The 21,603-nt window shown below is 45.0% G+C and overlaps 1 protein-coding gene across 8 annotated transcripts in view; it reads left to right on the top strand.

Annotated features, from left to right (window-relative positions):
• Positions 1-21,603, top strand: part of cep295 (centrosomal protein 295) — a 142,690-nt gene that overhangs the window by 21,201 nt on the left and 99,886 nt on the right. For 7 of the 8 annotated variants that reach the window (XR_011935156.1, XM_072476437.1, XM_072476436.1 and 4 more), the window contains exons 4-8: positions 743-867; positions 3,234-3,327; positions 4,513-4,626; positions 13,626-13,766; positions 14,212-14,395. Coding sequence is in view for 7 of the 8 variants with exons in the window: in XM_072476437.1 (XP_072332538.1) it covers positions 743-867; positions 3,234-3,327; positions 4,513-4,626; positions 13,626-13,766; positions 14,212-14,395 (658 nt within the window). In the remaining variant the exon portion in view is untranslated. Of the gene's footprint in view, positions 1-728; positions 868-3,233; positions 3,328-4,512; positions 4,627-13,625; positions 13,767-14,211; positions 14,396-21,603 lie in introns of all 8 variants that reach the window. The other variant, XM_072476439.1, reaches the window with a different exon arrangement.

The raw sequence follows: 21,603 nt of genomic DNA, 5'->3' as shown, positions 1-21,603 counted from the left end.
ACGCAATGCATAAAATGGGTTTCTTTTACTCCATATCAATCAATAGCTTTGATTTTTTGATCTTTGCACAATGTTTCCAGATTTTCACTGTTTTTGTGTGTGCATGCACACACGTATGTCTCTGTTGGAGGAGTCTTTTCTCGACCGCGTGGAGTTGTAAAAGTTGCGTTTATTCGAAATTGCTGTGTGCACACAGACAGTTTCTGCTGCTACCCTTAGCTCGCAAAAGTCAGCTCTGATCATATTTAGGGTAACATGTAGATATGTTTAAAGTTCTTTCAGAGTTACAAACAGGCATTGATGTCATCGATTTATTCCAAACAATACAAGGTGATCAGTAGGCATATTTTTCTGGGCCCTTAATGGGTAAACGATTTAGTAATACAATGCATCTTTACAATTTCCCGGATCCTGTTCAAAATATTCCCCTTAATCTGAACTCCTTGATGGGGTGTTAATGTGTTTTATTCCCTGCTCTGGGCTGGACAATGAATCTCCTACAGACAGGCTGGAGCCATGGTTTCTGTGACGTGAGTCCCCATTCTTATTCTAATGCCCTGTAGGATGATTGAATTATCCCGAGTGCAGATGACTTTTCTCTAAGGTTCAATATTTTAACCCCTTGCCTACTGGTTTTCTCCTTGCCATGTGCTGGTATAAACCTGGAACATCTTTGTTATCACTTATATCAATTCTTTAATACATATAGCAATTTCTTCCGCTAACAGTCTCTTGCCCACAGGAACCAGATTTGAAAGCTCAATCGCAGCAGGTATCTGTCAATAGGGAGAAAGCTGAGAAAAGGCACAGAGAAGCACTAAGGGAGTTGAAGCAGCAAAGGGACAAAGAAACCGAAGTTCAAAATAGGTTTGCTATTGTTCTTGGATTTATTTGATGTGTTGATCCTGCATTTTAAAGCTCATCTTTTTTTATTTGTTTATCAACATTTTTCTATAGTCACTTGTATGTTTGTTTATATTCTCTAACATGTAACAAACTCATAAATCTGCAATTATTCGTTGTTCTATCATTAGTGACATGATGGGCATCCAGACATTAAGAAATGCCAATGTTTGCAGAGAGGATTGTCACGTTGACCTATAAAGAGCCTAGAACTTTAAGTTGACACCTTGAGTACTCTTGAAGTTTGTGTTTTATTTGCAATGTGCAGGTGCAGTGTCTCAAAGCTAGCAACCCCTGGACCATGTCCGTGCCTGATTTTGGATATTGCTGGCTTTGGGTTGGGCTAAGGGTCGCTTGTACCACTTGGTGTGTGGGAAAAGATAGGAGCGCAAACCCAATAATTAGTTGGCACACGGCCATGCCAGTGCGCCACCTAGTCCAACCAGATGGTAGTTTATTTTACTCGTCTAATGATAAAAATCCATGCATGGCAACGTTTTTTTTTAAAGTCATGTTTTCAGACATTGTTGGTTTTCAAATAGCCTGAATCTGGCTCTACCCAATTAAGTGCAAAAAGTTTGATGACTGACTCCAGATGGGGATGCAACAAAGTCCATCTTTTGTTGTTCCTTTAAAATTCAGACCCTCCCAACACACTATTGAAGAAAAACTCGAGATCTTGTGGCTTTGCACGAAACACTGATTTGATTATGGCATGACATGCTAATGTGAATAAGACCCCGAGAAAGAATGCACAAATGTCAACTGTTTTTATCCTGAACAACTCCCATTGTTCCATCCTTATCTCAAAACTGCCAAACTAGGTACTTCCAAGAAATACAAATCGTGTCTTAGGTTTTAGCAAGCAATTAAAGCACACTTGGCTAAATAGTACCATGCTTCATTAAAACCTAAAACAACCTGGGAATGAACACCTTCGAACCATTTCAACATTTCTAACAATAGTCCAAATCTGGACTATTATTAATTGGCACGTTTTATGACACCGTGTTCTAGATCCTGTGGGACTATATTAGGAACACTGCAATCTTGGGGGGGGATCTTACAAACAATATTGATGAGGATGGCTGGGGTAGTACATGGGAATATGGCAGTAACATTTTGGTATGTAGTAGAACGAAGGAGACTTGGTTCAAAATATTATACTGTCTGCGTATCACACTTCTGTGCCTTTAAGTACCAGGTAGTTGAGGGTGACTACATATTGTGTATGATCCTGTGTCAAAATTTAATCCTCTGGTCTGATGTTTCAGGGGATATTCTGCACAGCCATAGAATTTGATTCTTTATTCCTAATTCTGGAGCTTCCAGTTAGGAGAATCATTGACATTAATGCAAAAAGGCATTATAATAGCTTAACCATGTGACACTGAAGAATATCCTCTGTTCCTGCATTAGCGACAAGTATCATTTTGATCCAAAATTGGCATTAAATTATCATGGAATGTATTGCTGTGGAGTTTCTAGCTCCCGTACTTTGTTCTAAATCGGACGCATGCCGAAAGGTCTGGGACCCCCTACCTCACGTTTATAGGTTCCACTATGTCTGACTTGCTCCTGCACGTTTTTTGATAAGTTATGTAGCACCGTTTTGAATTCGCCATATGTAAAGCTGTGTTTCATATTATCATGTTTATCCTCTTCTCTCCTATTCCCTGGATATCTATTGTATGGTTAGAGGCACTTTTTTAATAACCAAATGTGTTGGTACACTCCTGTCTTTTTCTGTACCAACTTTGAGGGTTTGTTGTTTTATTTGTAAACATGATGAAACTCAAAATGTTTTTTTTTTAAACTTGAGAATTTTGAACAACGCACAGTGTTTTTTTCGTAAAATTAAAAGCCTTTCTGTGCAACATATTTTCCTTGGTTATTTCTGGTCATATGTCACATCTTGGTATCCAAGTCTCTTGCGTTGTTGCATTAAACAAGTTACGAGGGGGTTCTTCAAACAACATTTTTTTCCTCCGATTGATAAATTCCTGGCCAGCTTATCCATACAGAAAAATGTAGCTTGATGTCACCTGGGATCACATTTGTGTCTTCTGCCCCGATATATGGGAAGCGGTCCAGTGCTTTGATGCACTTTGATAGTTTGCAGTACATTGAAGAAAGAAAAGAAAACAGCAGTGTAGTTTATGATGGATTAAATTCAGCAATATATATTTAAAAATTAACTAGTGAAACTTTGTGCTTTCGCAGCAAATTTAAACTTCGTAACAAATTATTTTGCCACAGAATATTTTCAAAGGTGCATTTTACTGGTGTTTTTGCATTTTTAAAGATTTAACATTTTTCACATCCTGCAGGTATATTAAAACACGAAAAAAAGTACTACTAATTGAGAAAAAAAGAGCTGTAAGGATTGCAAATCTTCCACCACCTCTACCAAACCCCCTTGCTGTAAGTAATGTTACGAAGTTTAATCATAGAATCCCAAATGAGGCCATTCGGCTTCAATGTTTAGTCCTTTAGTTTGGATTTGCATTCCAATTTGATACTTGTAATTTGAAATATGTGCATCTAATTATCAAGGTAATAAAATTTAAACTTAAACTAACCCGCTTAATCCAAGATACTCCAGTCTAGAAATTGACTCACCATTTGTAGCAGCATGCTATTACACCTGTAAACAAAAAATTTACGCTGCTCTTTTTGATGGTTTATAAATGGAACTAAGTTAACACTGCAAATAATTGTTAAGTCTGTTTTGCATGTTCTGAAGTTAGGAAAGTTGAAAAAAAATTGCTTTGGCGAAGCCCAAGTCAACTTGTGGTGTAATAAGATTTCAATCATTTTTGCCTGACCCTTTGTTATTTCAGTCTCCATGTTATATAATGTGGTTTGTCCACCCTCCAGACTGAAAATGTGACAAAACTCTGTCAATTGGTTAAATGTTTTTATAAAAAAATTTCAATTAAGGGGCAATTTAGCATGGCCAATCCACTTACCCTGCATATATTTAGGTTGGGGCATGAGACCCAGGCAGACATGGACGGGGAGAATGTGCAAACTCCACATCGACAGTAACCCAGTGTCAGGATCGAACCTGGGTACTCGGCGCTGTGAGGCAGCAGTGCTAAACACTGTGCCACCATGCTGACCCTAGTTAAATGCTTTGGTAGCCATATTAATTTCTTGACTATTTTGGGGGGGTGGGCAGTCTAATTTCTTCAAATAGGAAACTGGGTTTAGTGAATTTTTCCAAATATTTAATAGTGTTTTATTGAGGCTGCTTTCGGACATTTATGGGTAAACAAGCTGTGAAGTTGCAAAGAACACTTGTTAATATCTTAGGCATATGATTTCCAAATAGAAATAACATAGATCTTTACAAGTTAAGTGAACAGTTTAAATTTAGATAGCGAGGGGGCGTACTGGAGGAAAAAAATGGAAGCTAAGAAAAAGAGAATTGGGAGAAAAGGGATGACCAAATGAGTGGGGTGCTCTTTCCGGGGGCCGTGGCAGACTTGATGGGTCGAATGGCCTCCTGCACTGTAAATTCTAAGATTTAAAAAAATAATCTGAATGCAATTACATATTATTGCTGTCTGGGAACAATTTTATAACTTTTAAAAAAAATTTTAGGAACTGGAAGTTCGAAAGTATCCAGCCGTGAAGATGTATGATGTTGACAGCTTCTCTGTGACACACTACCATATGTCTGAGCCTTATGTGGACAGAGAAATTAACTCTAATCAGGTACTTGATTGATTTCAATGCAATTAAAAGGTTTATGAATTTTTACATACGATTGAAAACACTCCTGTCAATGCTGTCAAAACCTTTCATTATTTTAAAGATCTCTGTAAGGTCACCATTGAACCACCACTTTTCAAGAGAAATGAAATCTAGCATATTCGTCCTTTCCTGATGGGTATAACTTCATGGTCTTAGTACCATCCTTTAACTTTTTTACACGTTCCGCAATGAATTTATAAAGTGTTGAGCAATAGGCAGTACTCCCAATGTGTTCTAATCAAGGTTTGATATGTTTTGGAAAACTTATTTACTTAACTTCTAGAGGGATAGCATTGTAAACCCTGGTGCTTTGTTTGCTTTTGTTATAGCCTTCTGTTTTGTAGGCTGTACCTCCTCGGTCAAGGGTGACTTGCTTCCGCACTAAAAATTAGTTCTCTGGTGACTGAGGAGTCCAATACGCAACCTACAGTCTCTGTCACGGGTGGGGCAGACAATGTTAAGAGGAGCTGATGGGTCGCATGCCCGGGTTGCTGCGCGCTCCTTGGGCTGTCGACACTTGGCTTCAATTTGCTCTTGGTGATGAAACTCAAGATGTTTAGCTCCTTCCCAATTTGTTTTCCTCCACTTTACGGTGGTTTTGGTCCAGGGATTCTCAGATGTTGCACTTTTTCCAAGGAGGCTTTTGAGGAAGTCCTTGCATACTTGGGGCTCACTTCTTATGGCCTAATGACTTGTGCCGCAACTTTTACATAATTTGTGTATTGTACTTCTAGATTACTTTGTTCCTCCACTCCATTTAGATTTGTATTTTCCAAGTAATATGTGATCTCTTATTTTTCGAACGAAAATGTCATATTTCACAGGTATTTATCGAACTTCATTGCCAATTATGTGCCCATTCTGCAAGCTTATTAATGTCATCCAGTCACTTGCCATCGCCAAATCACCTCTCACCCCCAATTTGGTGCGGTTGCAAATTTAGAAATTTGTATCTGATTCAAAAGTCCTCATTGTTATAATAAATTATAAACCACAATGGTCTCTACTCTACCTTTTGTAACACTTCACTGTCTGACGTTCTGATTGATTTATTGTCGCATGTACTGAAGTCTAGTGATCGGTTACAGAGCAAAATAAAGGCCAAACAATGCAAATACATGAGCAAGAGCAGCATAGGGCATCATGAATAATGTTGTTACAGGGAATCGATCCATCCAAGGCAGAGTTATTGATGAGTCTAGTAGCTGTGGGGAAGAAGCTGTTCCTATGTCTGTATGGGTGGGTCTTCAGACTTCTGTATCTTCTGCCTGATGGAAGGGTCTGAAAGAGGGCAAAGCCTGGGTGGAAAGGGTCTCTGCTACTGCTGTCTGACTTCCTGAGGCAGCGGGTGGTGTAGACAGAACCAATGGGAGGGTGCCAAAGCTTGTGTGATGCGTTGGGCTGAGTTCACCACACTCCACAGTTTCTTGCGATCTTGGGCTGATAAAATGGCATACCAAGTTGTGATGCAGCCGGATAGGATGCTCTCTATGGCATATCTCTAGACGTTTGTGAGAGTCAATGCAGACATGCCGAATTTCTTTACCTTCCCTAGGAAGTAGGGACATTGATGGGCTTTCATGACTGTTGCATCAACGTGAGTGGACCAGGACAGACTGTTGGTAATGGTGACCTCCAGGAACTTAAAGCTATTGACCATCTCCACTACAGAGCCATTGATGTAGATGGCGGTATGTGTCGTGCTACGCTTCCTGAAGTCGATGATCAGTTCCTTGGTCTTGCCGACATTTGGAGAGAGGTTGTTTTCAGTACACCATGCAACCTTCTGTAGTCTGATTCGTCGTTGTTTGAGTACGGCCCACCACAGTCGTATCATATGTAAACTTATAGATCAAATTGGAGTTAAATCTTGCCACACAGTCGTAGGTGTATAGGGTGTACAGTAGAGGACTGAGCACACATCCTTGAGGGGCAATTGTGGAGGAGGTACTGTTACCTATTCTGACAGATTGCGGTCTGTTGGTGAGGAAGTCAAGGATCCAGCTGCACAGGAGGGGTCGAGTCCAAGATTGCAGATTTTGGTTATTAGTCCTGTCGGGATAATGGTATTAAAGGCGGAGCTGTAGTCCATGAATAGTAGTCCCTGTTGTCGAGGTGTTCAAGTGTTGATTGTAGGGCCGTATAGATAGAATCTGCTGTGGACCGGTTGCGGTGATAGACGAACTGCAATGGATCAAGACTGTCTGGGAGGCTGGCGTTGATCAGTCTCATGACTAGCCACTCGCAGATTTTATGACAACAGACGTCAGGGCCACCGGTCGGTAGTCATTGGGGCAGGCTAACGTTCTTATTTGGTGCTGGTATTATGGTGGCCTTCTTGAAGGGGGTGGGGAGCTCAGAGCGGAGGAGTGAGGTGGTGAAGATATCAACGAATACACTCACCAGCTGGTCTGCAGAGGATCTGAGTTCTCGCCCAGGGACTCCGTCGGGGCCCGTCGCTTTTCGCCAGTTCACTTTCAAGAAGGCAGCCCTTGCCTCTGAGGATGTAATCGTGGGTATGGGTGTGTCCAGGGCTGTTGGGATGGGTCGCACTGATATATTGGCTGTCTGTTCAAAACGGACATAGAACTTGTTCAGTTCATCCAGGGAGAGATGCTCCAGCCCCAGAGATTCCGCCTGGCCTTGCTTTGTAGCCTGTGATCTTGTGTAGGCCCTGCCATAGATGTCGTGGGTTTGCGTCGTTGGCCTGGAACTCTAGTTTGATCCGGTATTGTCTTTTGGAGTCCCTGATGGCTTTACGTACGTCGTACCTGGATTTCTTATGTAGGTCAGGGTCATCAGACTTGGAACACCTCTGTCTGGGACTTCAGACCCTTTGGTTAAGCCAGGGTTTCGATTGGGGTACACCCATATTGTCTTCCTTGGTACACAGTCCTCGACACACTTACTGATGTAGTCTGTGACGGTGGTTGCGTACTCGTCCAGGTAGCTGCCGCGGCTTTGAATATGGAACACGCCACGGAATCGCGGAGGATGTCCTTTGATGTCCCAGATCAGCACTGCACGGTTTTCTTGACTGGCTCAGCACGCTTGAGTTGCTGGAAGTAGGAGTACCAACTTGTGATCAGGTTTGCCAAAGTGTGGTTGGGGAATGGAGCGGTGGGCACCTTTTGATTCTCGTGTAGCAGTGGTCCAGGGTGTTTGCACCTCTGGTGGGGTGGAGATATGTTGATAGAGTTTGGGTAGAACCCTCCTGAGGTTGGCCTGGTTGAAGTCTCCAGCTACGATTGTCAGGGCTTCAGGATGATTTGTTTCTTGATTGTTGATGATGGACTGTAGTTCCAAGTGCTTTCTTCACTTCCGCCTGGGGTGGGATGTAGACTGCTGTGATGAGTAGAGGTGAATTCACGTGGGAGATAGAAAGGGCGACACTTTACCGTAAGGTATTCTAGGTCTGGGAGCAGTGGCACGCTAGGGACACCACATCTGAGCACCAGGAGGTGTTGATAAGGAGGCAAACACTCCACCCGTTGGCTTGCCTGAGGCCATAGTGCGGTCCATCCGGTGGATCGAGAAGCCTTCGGGTTCAATGCCGCGGTCTGTTGCGGCTACCCGTAATCTCTTATTTTCTGCATTCAGTCTTGCGCTCTACTAGCTATCCGTTCTGCTACTTGCCCCTTGGCCCAACATGTTCTGACCGTATTTATTCGTTTATATCGAGGGCTGCAAGGTGGCTCACTGGTTAGCAGTGCTGCCTCAGCGCCAGGGACCCGGGTTCACTTTCGACCTTGGGTGACTGTGTGGCGTTTGAACTTTCTCCCCGTGTCTGTGTGGGTTTCCTCCGGGTGCTTCGGTTTCTTCTCACAGTCCAAAGATGTGCAGGTTAGGTGAATTGGCCATGCTAATTTGCCCATTAGTGTAGGGATGTGAAGGTTGGGTCGGGTTACGGGGATAGGTTGGGCAAGTAGGCCTCGTTTGGGTGTTCTTTCAAAGGATCGTTGCAGACTCGATAGGCCAAATGGCCGCCTCCTGCACTATAGGGATTCTATGAGGCAGTTTTCCATTGGAAATCTATATATATTATATCTACATTATCCTTCTCTGCTCTCTACTACCCCTTCATAGAATTCAGCATTGTCAATCGAGCAAGATGTTCCTTTTTGAAATTCATGCTGACTTTTTAAACCTTATTTCTATTTTCTTTCAGCCAAATTCAATTATTTTATCACTGCTGATGAAGTTTCCTGACTTGTTCTCTTTCTGCCTTCTTAAATACAGTTATCATGTTGGGTAGCTTCCAGTTCTTTTGCCAAGAACATTTTTCAAATAAAATATTAAATGGGTATAACGGAGACTGTGGGTGCGATCCAATGGCCATGCTGTGCTGGAATAGTAGCTTGTCGCGAGAGGCCCTGCTCCCGGTTCTAACCGGCTCGCAGCTCCTGCGAGACCCAACGCGATCTCGCAAGACGTAGCAATGTGAATCCTGCCTATTGTGGGCGGGATCACTTTTTGGCAAATCTGCATATTAGAGCGAGACCGTAAATCTCATTCTAATGTATGGATTCCAGTCGTACCTGAGGCTTTGCGATTCATCCCCTTCGCCTCCGAGACCTCGGGCGAGTGCCGTTCAGCACTGGTCCCCACAAAGCAGACCTTGGCAGTGCCACTTGGGTGTCAGCCTGGCATTGCCAAGGTGCCCAGGTGGCATTGCCAGCTGGCACGCACTGCCTGGATGCCAGGTTGGCAGTGTCAAGATTGCGTTTTATGTGTGCCATCGGGCCTCGGGCTGCCCTGCGTGGGTGTTGGGGAGGGGAGGGTGCCTCAGGTTCCTTGGAGATTGGGATACCATTTAAAAATGGCATCTCGATATCTCTCGCTATACCGGGAAGTTGCACCAAGTGGAGCTCCCCACTGTATAAACGGGTCTATGTGTGGCCTTGGCTGCGCGTTTCCCGCTGAGGCCCCTTATACACTGCGAGCGCCAGGCAATACGAGGCTAGACACGCTCGCTATGGGTCTTTGTTCCCATTTGGTTGAATCAAACCCTCTGCTGTTTCTCTAGTTTCTTTTAACATGCATAGAATCAGTTTGAACCTCTTTTATTCCCTTTGAGTTTGATTAGTTAATTTCTCATTTTATTTAATACATTTCTAACCATTATTAACCAGTGATACGTCAGATAATGAAACTATGATTATTTAGTATTTCTACCCTTTTGCTATCTCTACCTGTGATTTTTAAAAAAAATCTTGTGCATCCATTCGTGGCCCTATTCTTCTTGATTTTTAAAAATTATTTGTGCTTGTGAAATGTTTTTTTCCTTCTTGTATTTGTTTATAATTTATTTTTATAGGTTTTGCTTTGCCTCCCTAATTGCTTGTTTGACTTCTTTCCTAATTTGTTTATATTCTCGCTTGTCATGCTCTCCCCTGCTGTCCATGTAGTTTGTGTATGCCTCTTACTTGCTCTCAGTTTTGCGCAGTGCCATTATTTATTTATTTTTTAAAAAAATTAAGAGAACCCAATTCATTTTTCCAATTGAGGCAATTTAGCGTGGCCAATCCACCTACCCTGCACATCTTTGGGTTGTGGGGGCGAAACCCACGCAAACACGGGGAGAATGTGCAAACTCCACACTGGCGGTGACCCACAGCCGGGATCGAACCTGGGACCTCAGCGCCGTGAGGCAGCACTGCTACCCACTGCGCCACTGTGCTGCCCTAGTGCCGTTATTTATTAATGGTGTTTCATTTATTAAGGGTGTAGGCTTCGCTGGCTAGGCAAGTGTTCATTGCCCACCCCTAATTGCCCTGCAGAAGGTGGTGAACCGCTGCAGTCCTGAAATGTAGGTACACCCACAGTGCATTAGGTCTGGAGTTCCAGAATTTTGGCCCAACAACAGTGAAGGAACGCCGATTCATTTCCAAGTCAGGGTGGTGAGTGACTTGGAAGGGAACTCCAGGTAGTGGGTGTTCCCAGATATCTGCTGCCCTTCTACCTTAGAGATGGTAGCAGTCATGGGTTTAGATCCGTCAAATCCCTACAGTGTAAAAGAAGGCCATTCAGCCCACCAAGTCTGCACTGACCCTCCGAAGAAGCACCCTACCCAGGCCCACTGCTTCTCCCTATCCCCGTAACCCCAATTAACCTGCACATGTTTGGGCACTGAGGGGCAATTTAGCAGGGCCTAACCTGCACATCTTTGGACTGTGGGAGGAAACCGGAGCATGGGGAGAACGTTCACACTCCACACAAACAGCCATCCAAGGTCGGAATCGAACCTGTGTCATTTTCTCTGTGAGGCAGCAGTGCTAACCACTGTACTGCATTGGTTTGGAAGGTGCTGTCTAAGGAGCCTTGGTGAGTTCCTGCAGTGCACCTTGTAGATGATACACACTGCTTTTGCTATTTGTTGGTGGTGGAGGGAGCGTGTGGTATCACTCAAGTGGGCTGCTTTGTCATGGATGGTGCCACGCTTCAATGTTATTGGAGCTGCACTCATTCAGGCATTAGTATGGTGAGTATTCCATTGCACTCTTGACTTCTGCATCTAAAGTAATGTTCTGCAGTAACTATTTATAAAACCTGAATTGTTTCCAAGATCATAGAATTTACAGTGCAGAAGGGGACCTTTTGGCCCAGTGGGCTGCACCAACCCAACGAAAGAGCACCCTACCCAAATCAACACCCTGTCCCGTAACCCAGTAACTCCACCCAACCTATTGGACACTAAGGAACAATTTAGCATAGCCAATCTGCACATCTTTGGATTGTGGGAGGAAACCCACACAGACACTGGGAGTAAGTGCAAACTCCACACAGTCACCCGAGGCCGGAATTGAGCCCGAGTCCCTGGAGCTGTGAGACAGCAGTGCTAACCACTGTGCTCCCTGATGGCTTTCCTTAATTGATTCTTCCTCTAATCTGTTTTTCCAGTTTATGTTTGAGGCATGCAATCGTGACAATGAGAAGAATTCCAGATCATGTCGGTGGAAACTCAACTAATTAATGTATATTATAATAGAGACAGGGATGGTTACAAATGGTAGATAAATATTATTTTGATGAAAGAGTAAATTTGTTGTCTAATGCCATGAGTATTCCCCATGCTAATCAAAATAGATTAAGAGGCTGAATTACAGATCATGGCCAAGTACTTGTTTAGAACATGGATAACTAATAGTCTTAAGGATCCTTGGGCATACAGTTACTAACACTGTCTGTCTTGTATAGGATGCTGCTATTCACCCACTCCAAATAAAGCACGACTAACGGTTAGCTATGTATCCCATTTCTCTTGACCACAATCCAACTGGGGAGTTCTTCCTTTGCACTGCTTTTACATGGTGCCAGTTCCAATTATGCAGTCACTTTGGTTGTTGCATCCTTGAAGCCACATGACATGGTTAGACTATTGCTTGAAGGTTAATTTGTTTGACAGTTGCCATCTATTCATAATCTCTTTGCAAATATATCCAAGCTTAGCTTTGGATTCTTTACATTTCGAGCTTCCCTCTTCCTTTGAATAGGTGATACTGAAACCTCCCTGTTGGAAGCTGTGGTCCTGTCTCTTTGTTTATTTTTCCTTGTGCTGGTAGGTGAAGGGTGAGGGTTTCGGTACTCATTAAATCTTGCTAGTTCTGCGTTCTCTTCTGTATACATTGGCCCATTCAACATTCCTGAGACCCCATTAATGTATACGATGTGACTCCTCCAATGATTTACTCATTCACCAATGTGTTTTTCTTGTAACTATCACGTTATGAGAACTATGGTCTGATCCTGATGGGGAGGGAAAAGGAAATCCAAAACTGGAAGTTTCTCTTGATTTTCTTTGAAATTCATTTGACTTTGACATTGCGGTGCATATTGTAACTGAGGATTGGAAAAGTAGTTTTGGGTGGGAACACGGTAACGAACATTTGCTTGATGGTACAAGATTTGAGTATTGCTTGAAACAAAAAAGACATGCTGTCAAAGCTTTTCATCCTGCACTCACCAGAACAGTAGCAAAAATACCAAATCTCAAACGCACATCAGTTTATGTTGCATAAGAAGAGGGTGCAAATTGGTTGGCAAGTGGACTTTGGTGGAGATGTTGCTGTGGAGAATGCACCAGGGGATAGTTGACTGCCAAGTTGCTGTTTGAATTCAAACCAGGTAAATCTACTCTGACACTACCAGGGACACTGAAGAATAAGCCAGGAATGGCTGTTCCCCCACACTTTTGTTTAGTTGAACAAAGGCACAATGCGCAGACATATTCTTTCTGTTTGCAAAGGGCAGGGCCCAGTGTATGCATATTTGCGGTTTCTATTATGCTTAAGTAAGACCATAGGAGCAGGATTAGGCCATTTGGCCCATCGGTTCTGGTCCGCCATTCAATCACGGCTGACATGTTTCTCATCAACATTCTCCTGCCTTCTCCCCATAACCCCTGAACCCCTTATTAATCAAGAACTTAGCTATCTCTGTCTTAGCAAGCTACACTGTGAGCTCAACTGATGATCTTAAATTGATTATTAATGTAATTTGTAGCACAGTTACAGTAACTAATTAAAACCCTCCTGGTTTCTCAAATTGTTGAGTGTCTGCCAAGGGCCAAATTCCATCTGTGCAGGACACCGCAAAGGTTTAATAGAATGAAGGTAAATAGTAATTTGCCTTCAGAAACCCTTTTCGGTTTTTAAAATGTATTTAAACTATAAATGTGACCGAATTGCTTTTATCTATGAGTTTAAAAATATATTTGACAGTAAAAATTAATAAATTTAGAAAATTATCAGATTTTCTTTGGAACTTTATGGATGATGTTTCTAAGTTACTGAGCCACTTGTTTAATGTAGCATGTACAATACTAATGACCAAATCTTTAAATCGATGAGGGGGTCATAATTTACCACATCATATTCTAAAATTTGATCTTTCTCAATTATCTTTGCATATTTTCTGTACACTGTTTGCTTTTTATCTATAAAAGCTATCCCTTTCAATAGATTAGTGCTCGGCTGACTGCTGAAGAGGAAGCAAAGCGTTTGGAGGAATTGCAACAGGAAGCTGAAATGGAGAGGCGGGAGCAGTTTGAGAAAGCTAGATTGCGAGGTAGTCATGCTCTACAAATGGTTCATTTGATACAGGTACTAAAAGCAATACCCATAAACTGAGCAAATATTCAACAAGTGAATGACAACGCAATATTAATTCACAAAACCTGTTTATTATAATGCCGTGGCACATTGGTATGGATGTTGGTATTTATGTTGTGGTTCTAATAAGTTTAAAACCTAGTTTGATATCATATTTCCCATTTTTCTTTGATTTGAGACCTAGCTTGGCCATATTAAACCAAAATATGCGCTGTGCAGGTAAAGCAATTTGTTGTAAGCCTACTCGGGTGCAATGGTAGATACTACTGTTTTACTGCAGTCAAGGAAACTCCAGTTAACGCACTACTTTTAAGTAGGACTTGAAGCAAGATACTATTGCACCTCAAGTTGCTGTTGCTATAATCCTTGATAAACAATAAAAAGTGAAATGTACTAATATATATTTTTTAAAGTATCTTTTCACTTCTACTCCCAGGATAGAGAGAAACTGGTGAAAGAGCTGGAACAAATGCAGCAAGCTGATCTGACACTTAGAAGGCAGGCTGTGGCTCAAATGCCACCCCAATTGTTTGAGCCACCATTCAGACGTATGGAAGTGAAAGAGGATCGGCAGAGGGAGATGGAATTTGCCTTTGAAGATATATATGCTGGTGATAAAAGTAAGATCAAGAGTATGCTTTTTGTTGGTTTGGAGATCGTTATAATGCTAAGCATTTTTCAGAAACTTAGATTATAGCAATTGAGTGGTAAGGTGAGTTCTGGAAATACTTTTTGTGTATGTGCAAACATTTCGGAGCACTATAAATTGGAAAATAAAGTTTTTAAAAATCTGAACGGTATAATTGAAAGCTACAGAGTTGGTATTACACCCTATTTGACAGCTGTTCGCCTTGCAGGTAAACATCTTGCATCGAAAGGGGAGAGATAGTAACTCTTCATTAAGGCAGTGATTTAATACTGCAGAGTGCTCTTCAGACAGTTATTTTGAATTCCTGCTGCAATGGTGTTGAAGCCTTGCGATATGAGCAATTTTGAGCATGTAGTACCGCTAAAAGATTTGAATTGGTTTGAAACATTTAATACTGAAACATCTGTATTTTAAAAAAATATTTCTTTGAATGTGGGCATCACTGGTAACCATATTATTTATTGCCGATTCAAGTTGATAGTTGAGTCTATTAGGTTTATTGCAGAGTCGGTCATTGACCAGATCAGAGAAGGAAAGGAGTCACTGATCAGTACATGAAAAAGTATTGTGAAAAGTAATCCTGCATCTTCAGAAAACTTTCTATAGGGAAGGAAAGCTTTCTTTCCCTCTGGGATGTTTTCTGTAAACCTTGTCCCTCGTACCTTAAACCTATGCCCCCCCATAATTTACTCTTCCAACCTGGGGAAAAAGCTTCTAACTATCCACTCTGTCCATGTCCCTCATAATCTTTTTTTTTAATAAATGATTTTTATTGGGTTTTTGAACAAAGTATATTTACCGTGATGTACACAGGATAAGAGACATGTCCACACACATATATAGAAGAGAAGGGCACACCCAAACATACCAAAGAAAAGAAAATAGTAAATAATTTAAAAAACCAATAAAAAATAAAATAGAATAACTGGTAGGGTATTGTGCACCAGCTCAACAGCAGCAACTCTATACACCTGGCAAAATGATTTACAACACAAGTGGGCGACTGTTGGTTCGGGGGGGGGGGGGGGGGGGAGGGAGGGAGAGACTGGGAGGTAAATATACATTTGGGTGCCGGAGAAACAATTACAGTGGGCAATACTCGAATGGGTTTGGTGTTGGTGTTGTTGCTTCTGGACGGATCTTGCTGCCGTCTCGCGCTCACCTCCGCTTCTGCCATTCCTCCCGTCTTTCGTCTTTATTCTCCTTGTTTCCTGCTCCTGGAGATGCCATGTTCGTTGTTGTATCTCGTGCCTTCCTTCCGGCTCTCATTTCCCTGCCCCCCACCTACCTCCCTGGTTCTCCTCTCTTGTTCCCTGTCTCTTCCCTCTTTCTCCCCCCTTCCTGTGAGTCGCCTTTCTTTCCTCTTAGGTATAGCTGTCCCACCCCCCCTCCCGGTCTATCTATCCCTCTCGCGCTTTGGCGACTTTCCCCTGATTCTTGGCTACCTGGCTATTCTTCCGCTTGTTCGTTGGCCACAAACAGGTCCCGGAACAATTGCGTGAATGGCTCCCACGTTCTGTGGAAGCCGTCGTCTGACCCTTGGATTGCGAATTTGATTCTCTCCATTTGGAGAGATTCCGTGAGGTCGGACAGCCAGACCGCAGCTTTGGGTGGCGCTGCTGACCGCCAGCCGAACAGGATTCTACGGAGGGCAATCAGAGAGGCAAAGGCAAGTGCGTCCGTCCTCCTCCCCAGGAATAGATCTGGCTGGTCCGAAACCCCGAAGATCGCTACTTTCAGGCATGGCTCCACCCTCATCCCCACCACTTTTAACATTGCCTCGAAGAAGGCTGTCCAGTACCCTGCAAGTCTGGGGCAAGACCAGAACATGTGGCCGTGGTTGGCTGGGCCTCCTTGGCACCGTTCACATCTATCCTCCACCTCCGGGAAGAACCTACTCATACGGGTTCTTGTTAAGTGGGCTCTATGTACCACTTTTAGCTGCGTCAGGCTGAGCCTTGCGCGCGTGGAGGTGTTCTGGTTGTTCTGTGCACTGCTATGGCCCGCGATATCCCCCCCCCCCCCCCCCCCCCAATGATTAGTCGATGCGTCGCTATGTCAGGGATTTCTGCCATGGTCTTCTTGATGAAGCTCGTGCCGTCCCAGTTGGGTGTGTACACGTTAACTAGTACTACCGGTGCTCCATCCATGGCCGCGCTGACCATGACGTACCGTTCCCCCGGGTCCGTAACCGTCTTGTCGCCCTAAACATCGTCCTCTTGCCGATCAATATCGCCACCTCCCTGGCCCTTGTCCCATAGCAGGAATGGTAGGTTTGTCTCACCCAGCCCTTACCCGCAGTCGGTCCTGCTCTCTCAGGTGTGTCTCTTGGAGGAAGACTATGTCGGCCCTCATATTTCTTAGGTGGGTGAGGTCTCTGGATCTCTTCACTGGGCCGCTGAGTCCCCTTGCGTTCCAAGTGACTATCCTGGTGGGGGCTTCTGCCCCCTCGTTCCTGTGGGACTTACCTGGTGGACGCGTCCCTGCCTTCCGGGGTTTCCCTTTGTTAGGGGGCCGTCCAGGATGGCTGCTGTCACTGCTCTCTCCATGCGGTCAGGTCCCTGCGCTCCAGGGTTTCCCTTTGTCCCTGGGGCACCTGACATGGCTGCCCACTGTGCGTCCGCCACGCGGGTGGTACCCTGCACTCTGGGGTCTCCCTTCACCCAGAGACCGTACTGGGTGGGTGCTTGCAGCGATTCCTTGTTACGAGCCCTTGGTTGTGGCATTTTTTTAGCCCTATTCCTTTTCTAGCCTTGTTTGTCCCTTCCCTGTGTCCCCCCCCCCCCTCCCCGGTCTCTCCCTCCCCGGTCTTTCCCTCCCTGTCTCTTCCACCACCCCCACCCCCCGTTCCTATCCCTGTTTGTTCTCCTGCCTCTGAGTGGTCCACCCCCCACCCCCTGTCTGGCGCCTCAGGGGGCGCGCTGTGGCCCTGCTTTGTTGCATGCCCCCGGCGTTAGCTTTCCTGCTCAGGCGGTGGCCCCCCTCTTGGGAGTTGCTGTCTTGCTTCTCCCCTGTGCCCGGCTTCTGCGGTTTTCTGCCCACTCGACCCCTATCCTACTCTGCACTCCTCTTGCTTGTTCTCCCTTCTCCGCTACTCTCGTTCCCTCGTGCTGGGGCCTGGTCTACCTGAAGTGGTCCCTCCGGCAGTGGTTTGCTCTTTGTTCAAGGTGTGCCCTCTGTGTCGGGGGCGGGGAGCCTGAAGTTGCCCCCCCCGTCGGCGTGTTGTTGCCCCTTGCCAGGGGCCCCCCGTTTCCCTCGCTGCTGGTTTTCCAGCCCGTGTTCCTCGACAAACTTGTTTGCTTCGGCGGGGGCTGGAAAGAAGTATTCTCTTTCTTGGTATGTGACCGAGAGCGTCGCTGGGTACAGCATACCAAAACGTACGTTGCTCTTGTGAAGAGCTGCTTTCGCTCTATTGAACTCAGCCCGTCTCCTGGCTAGGTTTGACCCAATGTCCTCGTAAATTCTAATGGAGTGTCCTTCCCATTTGCAGGTTCAATTTTCCTGGCCCAGCGCAGGATTGTTTCCCTGTCTTGGTACCGGTGCAGTTTAGCTATAACTGCTCTCGGGTGGTCCCCTGCTTTGGGCTTCGGGCGCAGCGACCGGTGCGCTCTGTCCATTTCTGGTGGGTTGGGAAAGGTTTCCCTCCCCACTAAGTTGCCCAGCATCTCGGCCGCGTATGTCGTGGGGTTTCTACCCTCTATCCCCTCTGGTAGGCCCACTATCCTGACATTTTGCCTTCTCGAGTGGTTTTCCTGGTTGTCCACTCTGCCCTTTGTGCTCCCCTGTGTTGTGCCCAGTCTTGCCATCTCTCTCTCTCCAGGGTCATGATCCGGTCACTCATGTCAGTCGCTGCTTTCTCCAGCTCCTTAATGGTCGCTTCTTGGGCTTCCAACTTCTCCCCTTGGGCTTCCAGTTTCTCCTCTGCTCTGCCCAGGGCCTGCTGCACCTCTATCAGGGCCTTGGCCATTGCTGCCTGCACTGCAGCCTCTATGTCTGCCCTAGCCTCTGCCTTGTTTACCTGCTGATGTTCCCCCAGCTCCTCGGCAAAGGCTGCCTTCCAGTTCCCCCCTGGCCCCGGGGGAGAATGCACCTGTCTGCCCAGCTCTTTTTGATGCGGCGATACTTCCGTTCCACTGTTTTGTGTGCTGATTAGCTCATCTGAATTAGCTCGCCCATTGCCCCGTCTGCCTTTGGTGCCCTTCTCCCTCTGCTTTGGCTCCCTTCTGGCATTTTTCATCTCCCCCCCGCCTCCCTTTTCTTTTTTTTTCTCCCTTTCCTTTCCCCCCCCCCTCCCCCCCTTTTTTTTTTTTTTTTTTTTTTGTTTGTTTCTTCCCATTTTCTTTTCCCCTCCCTTCTCTCCTTTACCACTTTATTTTTCCTCTTTTATAAATTTCTTTTCGGGAGATCTTGTTTTGGGTGAGAGAAAAAAAGTGCAAAAAGATTTATTTTTTCTGCTTCTCTTTAGAAGTTTTGTTTTTGCAAAAGTTTGTTTTTCCTCACTCACCCAGGGTCGAGAGAGAGAGGCTTCTGGTCGGGAGTCCCTCGTTGTTCCTTCCTTGTGGTGGTGTCCGCCGGGGGGGGGGGGGGTGTCGGTGGGTCGGTTCCTGGCTTCGGTCACCGCTGCTTGGTCTGGGCCGCCGCGGTCACTGGTCGCTCCTCCGTTACTTCCTCCCTGCAGGTTCGGCCCCCGCTTCGGTCTGGGCCGCCGAGTGAGAACAAACCAAGTTTCTCCAACCTCTCCTCATAGCTAATGCCCTTCATACCAGGCAACATTCTGGTAAATCTTATCTGTATTCTCTCCAAAGCCTCCACACCCTTCTGGTAGTGTGGCGACCAGAATTGAACACTATATTCCAAGTGCGGCTTAACTAAGGTTCTATAAAACTTGCCAATTTTTAAACTCTGTGTCCAGGTTGATGAAGGCAAACATGCCGTATGCCTTCTTGACTACCTTTCAGTGACCTGTGTACCTGTACACCCAGATCCCTCTGCCTATTAACACTCTTAAGGCTTCTTCCATTTACTGTATATTTCCTATTTGTATTAGACCTTCCAAAATGCATTGCCTCACATTTGTCTGGATTAGACTCCATCTGCCATCTCTCCTCCCAAGTCGCCAACTGATCTGTATCGTCTGACGTTCCTCATTGCTATCCGCAATTCCACCAACCTTTGTGTCGTTCACAAACTTACAAATCAGCCAGTTACATTTTCCTCCAAATCGTTTAAGCAAAGGTCGCAGCACTGATCCCTGAGGAGCACGACGAGTCACAGCCCTCCATTCAGAAATGCACCCTTCCACTGCTACCCTCTGCCTTCTGTGACCGAGCCAGTTCTGTATCCATGTTGCCAGCTCACCTCTGATCCTGTGTGACTTCACCTTCTGTACCAGTCTGCCACGAGGGACCTTGCCAAAGGCCACTGAAGTCCATGTAGACAACATCCACTGCCCTACTCTCCTCAATCATCTTCGTCGCTTCCTCAAAAAACTCGATCTACTTAGTGAGACACGACCTCCCCTTCACAAAACCATGTTGCCTCTCGCTAATATGTCCACTTATTTCCAAATGGGAGTAAATCTTGTCTCGAAGAATCCTCTCCAAGAATTTCCCTACCACTGATGTAAGGCTCACCAGCCTGTAATTACCTGGATTATCCTTGATACCCTTTTTAAACAAAGGAACAGCATTGGCTATTCTCCAATCCTCCGACCTCCCCTGTAGCCAGTGAGGATACAAAGATTTCTCTCAAGGCCCCAGCAATTTCCTCCATTACCTCTCTCGGTATTTTGTGGTATATCCCATCAGGCCATGGGGACTTGTCCACCTTAATGTTTTTCAAGACCCCCAATACCACCTCCTTTTTGATCTCAACATGACCCAACCTATCTACGCGCCCTTCCCCAGACCCATCATCCACCAAGTCCTATCCTTTGGTGAATACTGATGCAAAGTACTCATTTAATGCCTTGCCCATTTCCTCTGGCTCCATACATAGATTCCCTCTCCTCTACTTGAGTGGGCCTACCCTTTTGCGCTTTATATATGTATAAAACGCCGTGGGATTTTCCTTAACCGTCTGCCGAATTATCTCTTGTGACCCCTTTTATCCCTTCTAACTCCTTAAGTTTCTTTCTACTTTCCTTGTATTCCACATTGCTTTGTGTGCTCCCAGCCTCCTAGCCTTGACAAATGCTTCCTTTTTCTTTTTGACTAGTTTTATCTCATTATCCAAGGTTCCCAAAACTTGTCATACTTATTATTCATCCTTACAGGAACATGCCGGTCCTAAATTCCAATCAACTTACACTTGAAAGCCCCCCACATGCCAGATGTCGATTGGCCCTCAAACATCTGCTCCCAACCTACATTCTTCTGTTCCTGCCTAATATTGTTGGAATTAGCTTTCTGCCAATTTAGCACCTTCACCTGAGGACTGCACTTATCTTTATCCATCAGTACCTTAGTTTACTGAATTATGGTCACGGTTCCAGAACTGCTCCCCTACTGAAAATCGACCACCTGGCCGGGCGCATTCCCAAATACCAGGTCCAGTATGGCCCCTCCCCTACATACGGTTTCAAGAAGCTCTCCTTACAAACACTGCCTCATCCACACCCCGAGCACTAAGTGAATCCCAGTCAATATAGGGGAAGTTAAAATCACCCACAACAGCCCTGTTACTTTTACTCTTAGCAAAATCTGCCTATATATCTGTTCCTCTATCTCCCGCTGGCTGTTGGGAGGACTATAGTAAACCCTCAACATTGTGGCTACAACCTTCCTATTCCTGAACTCTACCCATAATGCCTCGCTGTATGAGCCCTCCGAGGTGTCGTCCTGCAGTACAGCTGTGATATTCTCCTTAGCCAGTAGTGCAACTCCCCCATCCCTTTTACATCCCCCTCTATTCCGCCCGAAACATCTGTATTCTGGAACGTTAAGCTCTCAATCCTGACCTTCCCTTAACCAAGTCTCTGTTATGGCAACAACATCATAGTTCCAAGTGCTAATTCAAACTCCATGTTCACCTGACTTACCTGGTACACTTTTCGAATTGAAACAAATGCACTTTAGTCCACCTCTTTGATCAGCAACCACACCCTGCCTGCTCTTCCTCTGAGTTTTATTGGCCCTACTCTCTCGCTCCCCTTCAGTTAATTCACCTTTGTTTTGGTTC

Source organism: Scyliorhinus torazame, chromosome 15 (genome assembly GCF_047496885.1).
Source record: "Scyliorhinus torazame isolate Kashiwa2021f chromosome 15, sScyTor2.1, whole genome shotgun sequence".
Lineage (NCBI taxonomy): Eukaryota > Metazoa > Chordata > Chondrichthyes > Carcharhiniformes > Scyliorhinidae > Scyliorhinus > Scyliorhinus torazame.
This window is presented reverse-complemented; position numbering and strand designations above follow the sequence as displayed.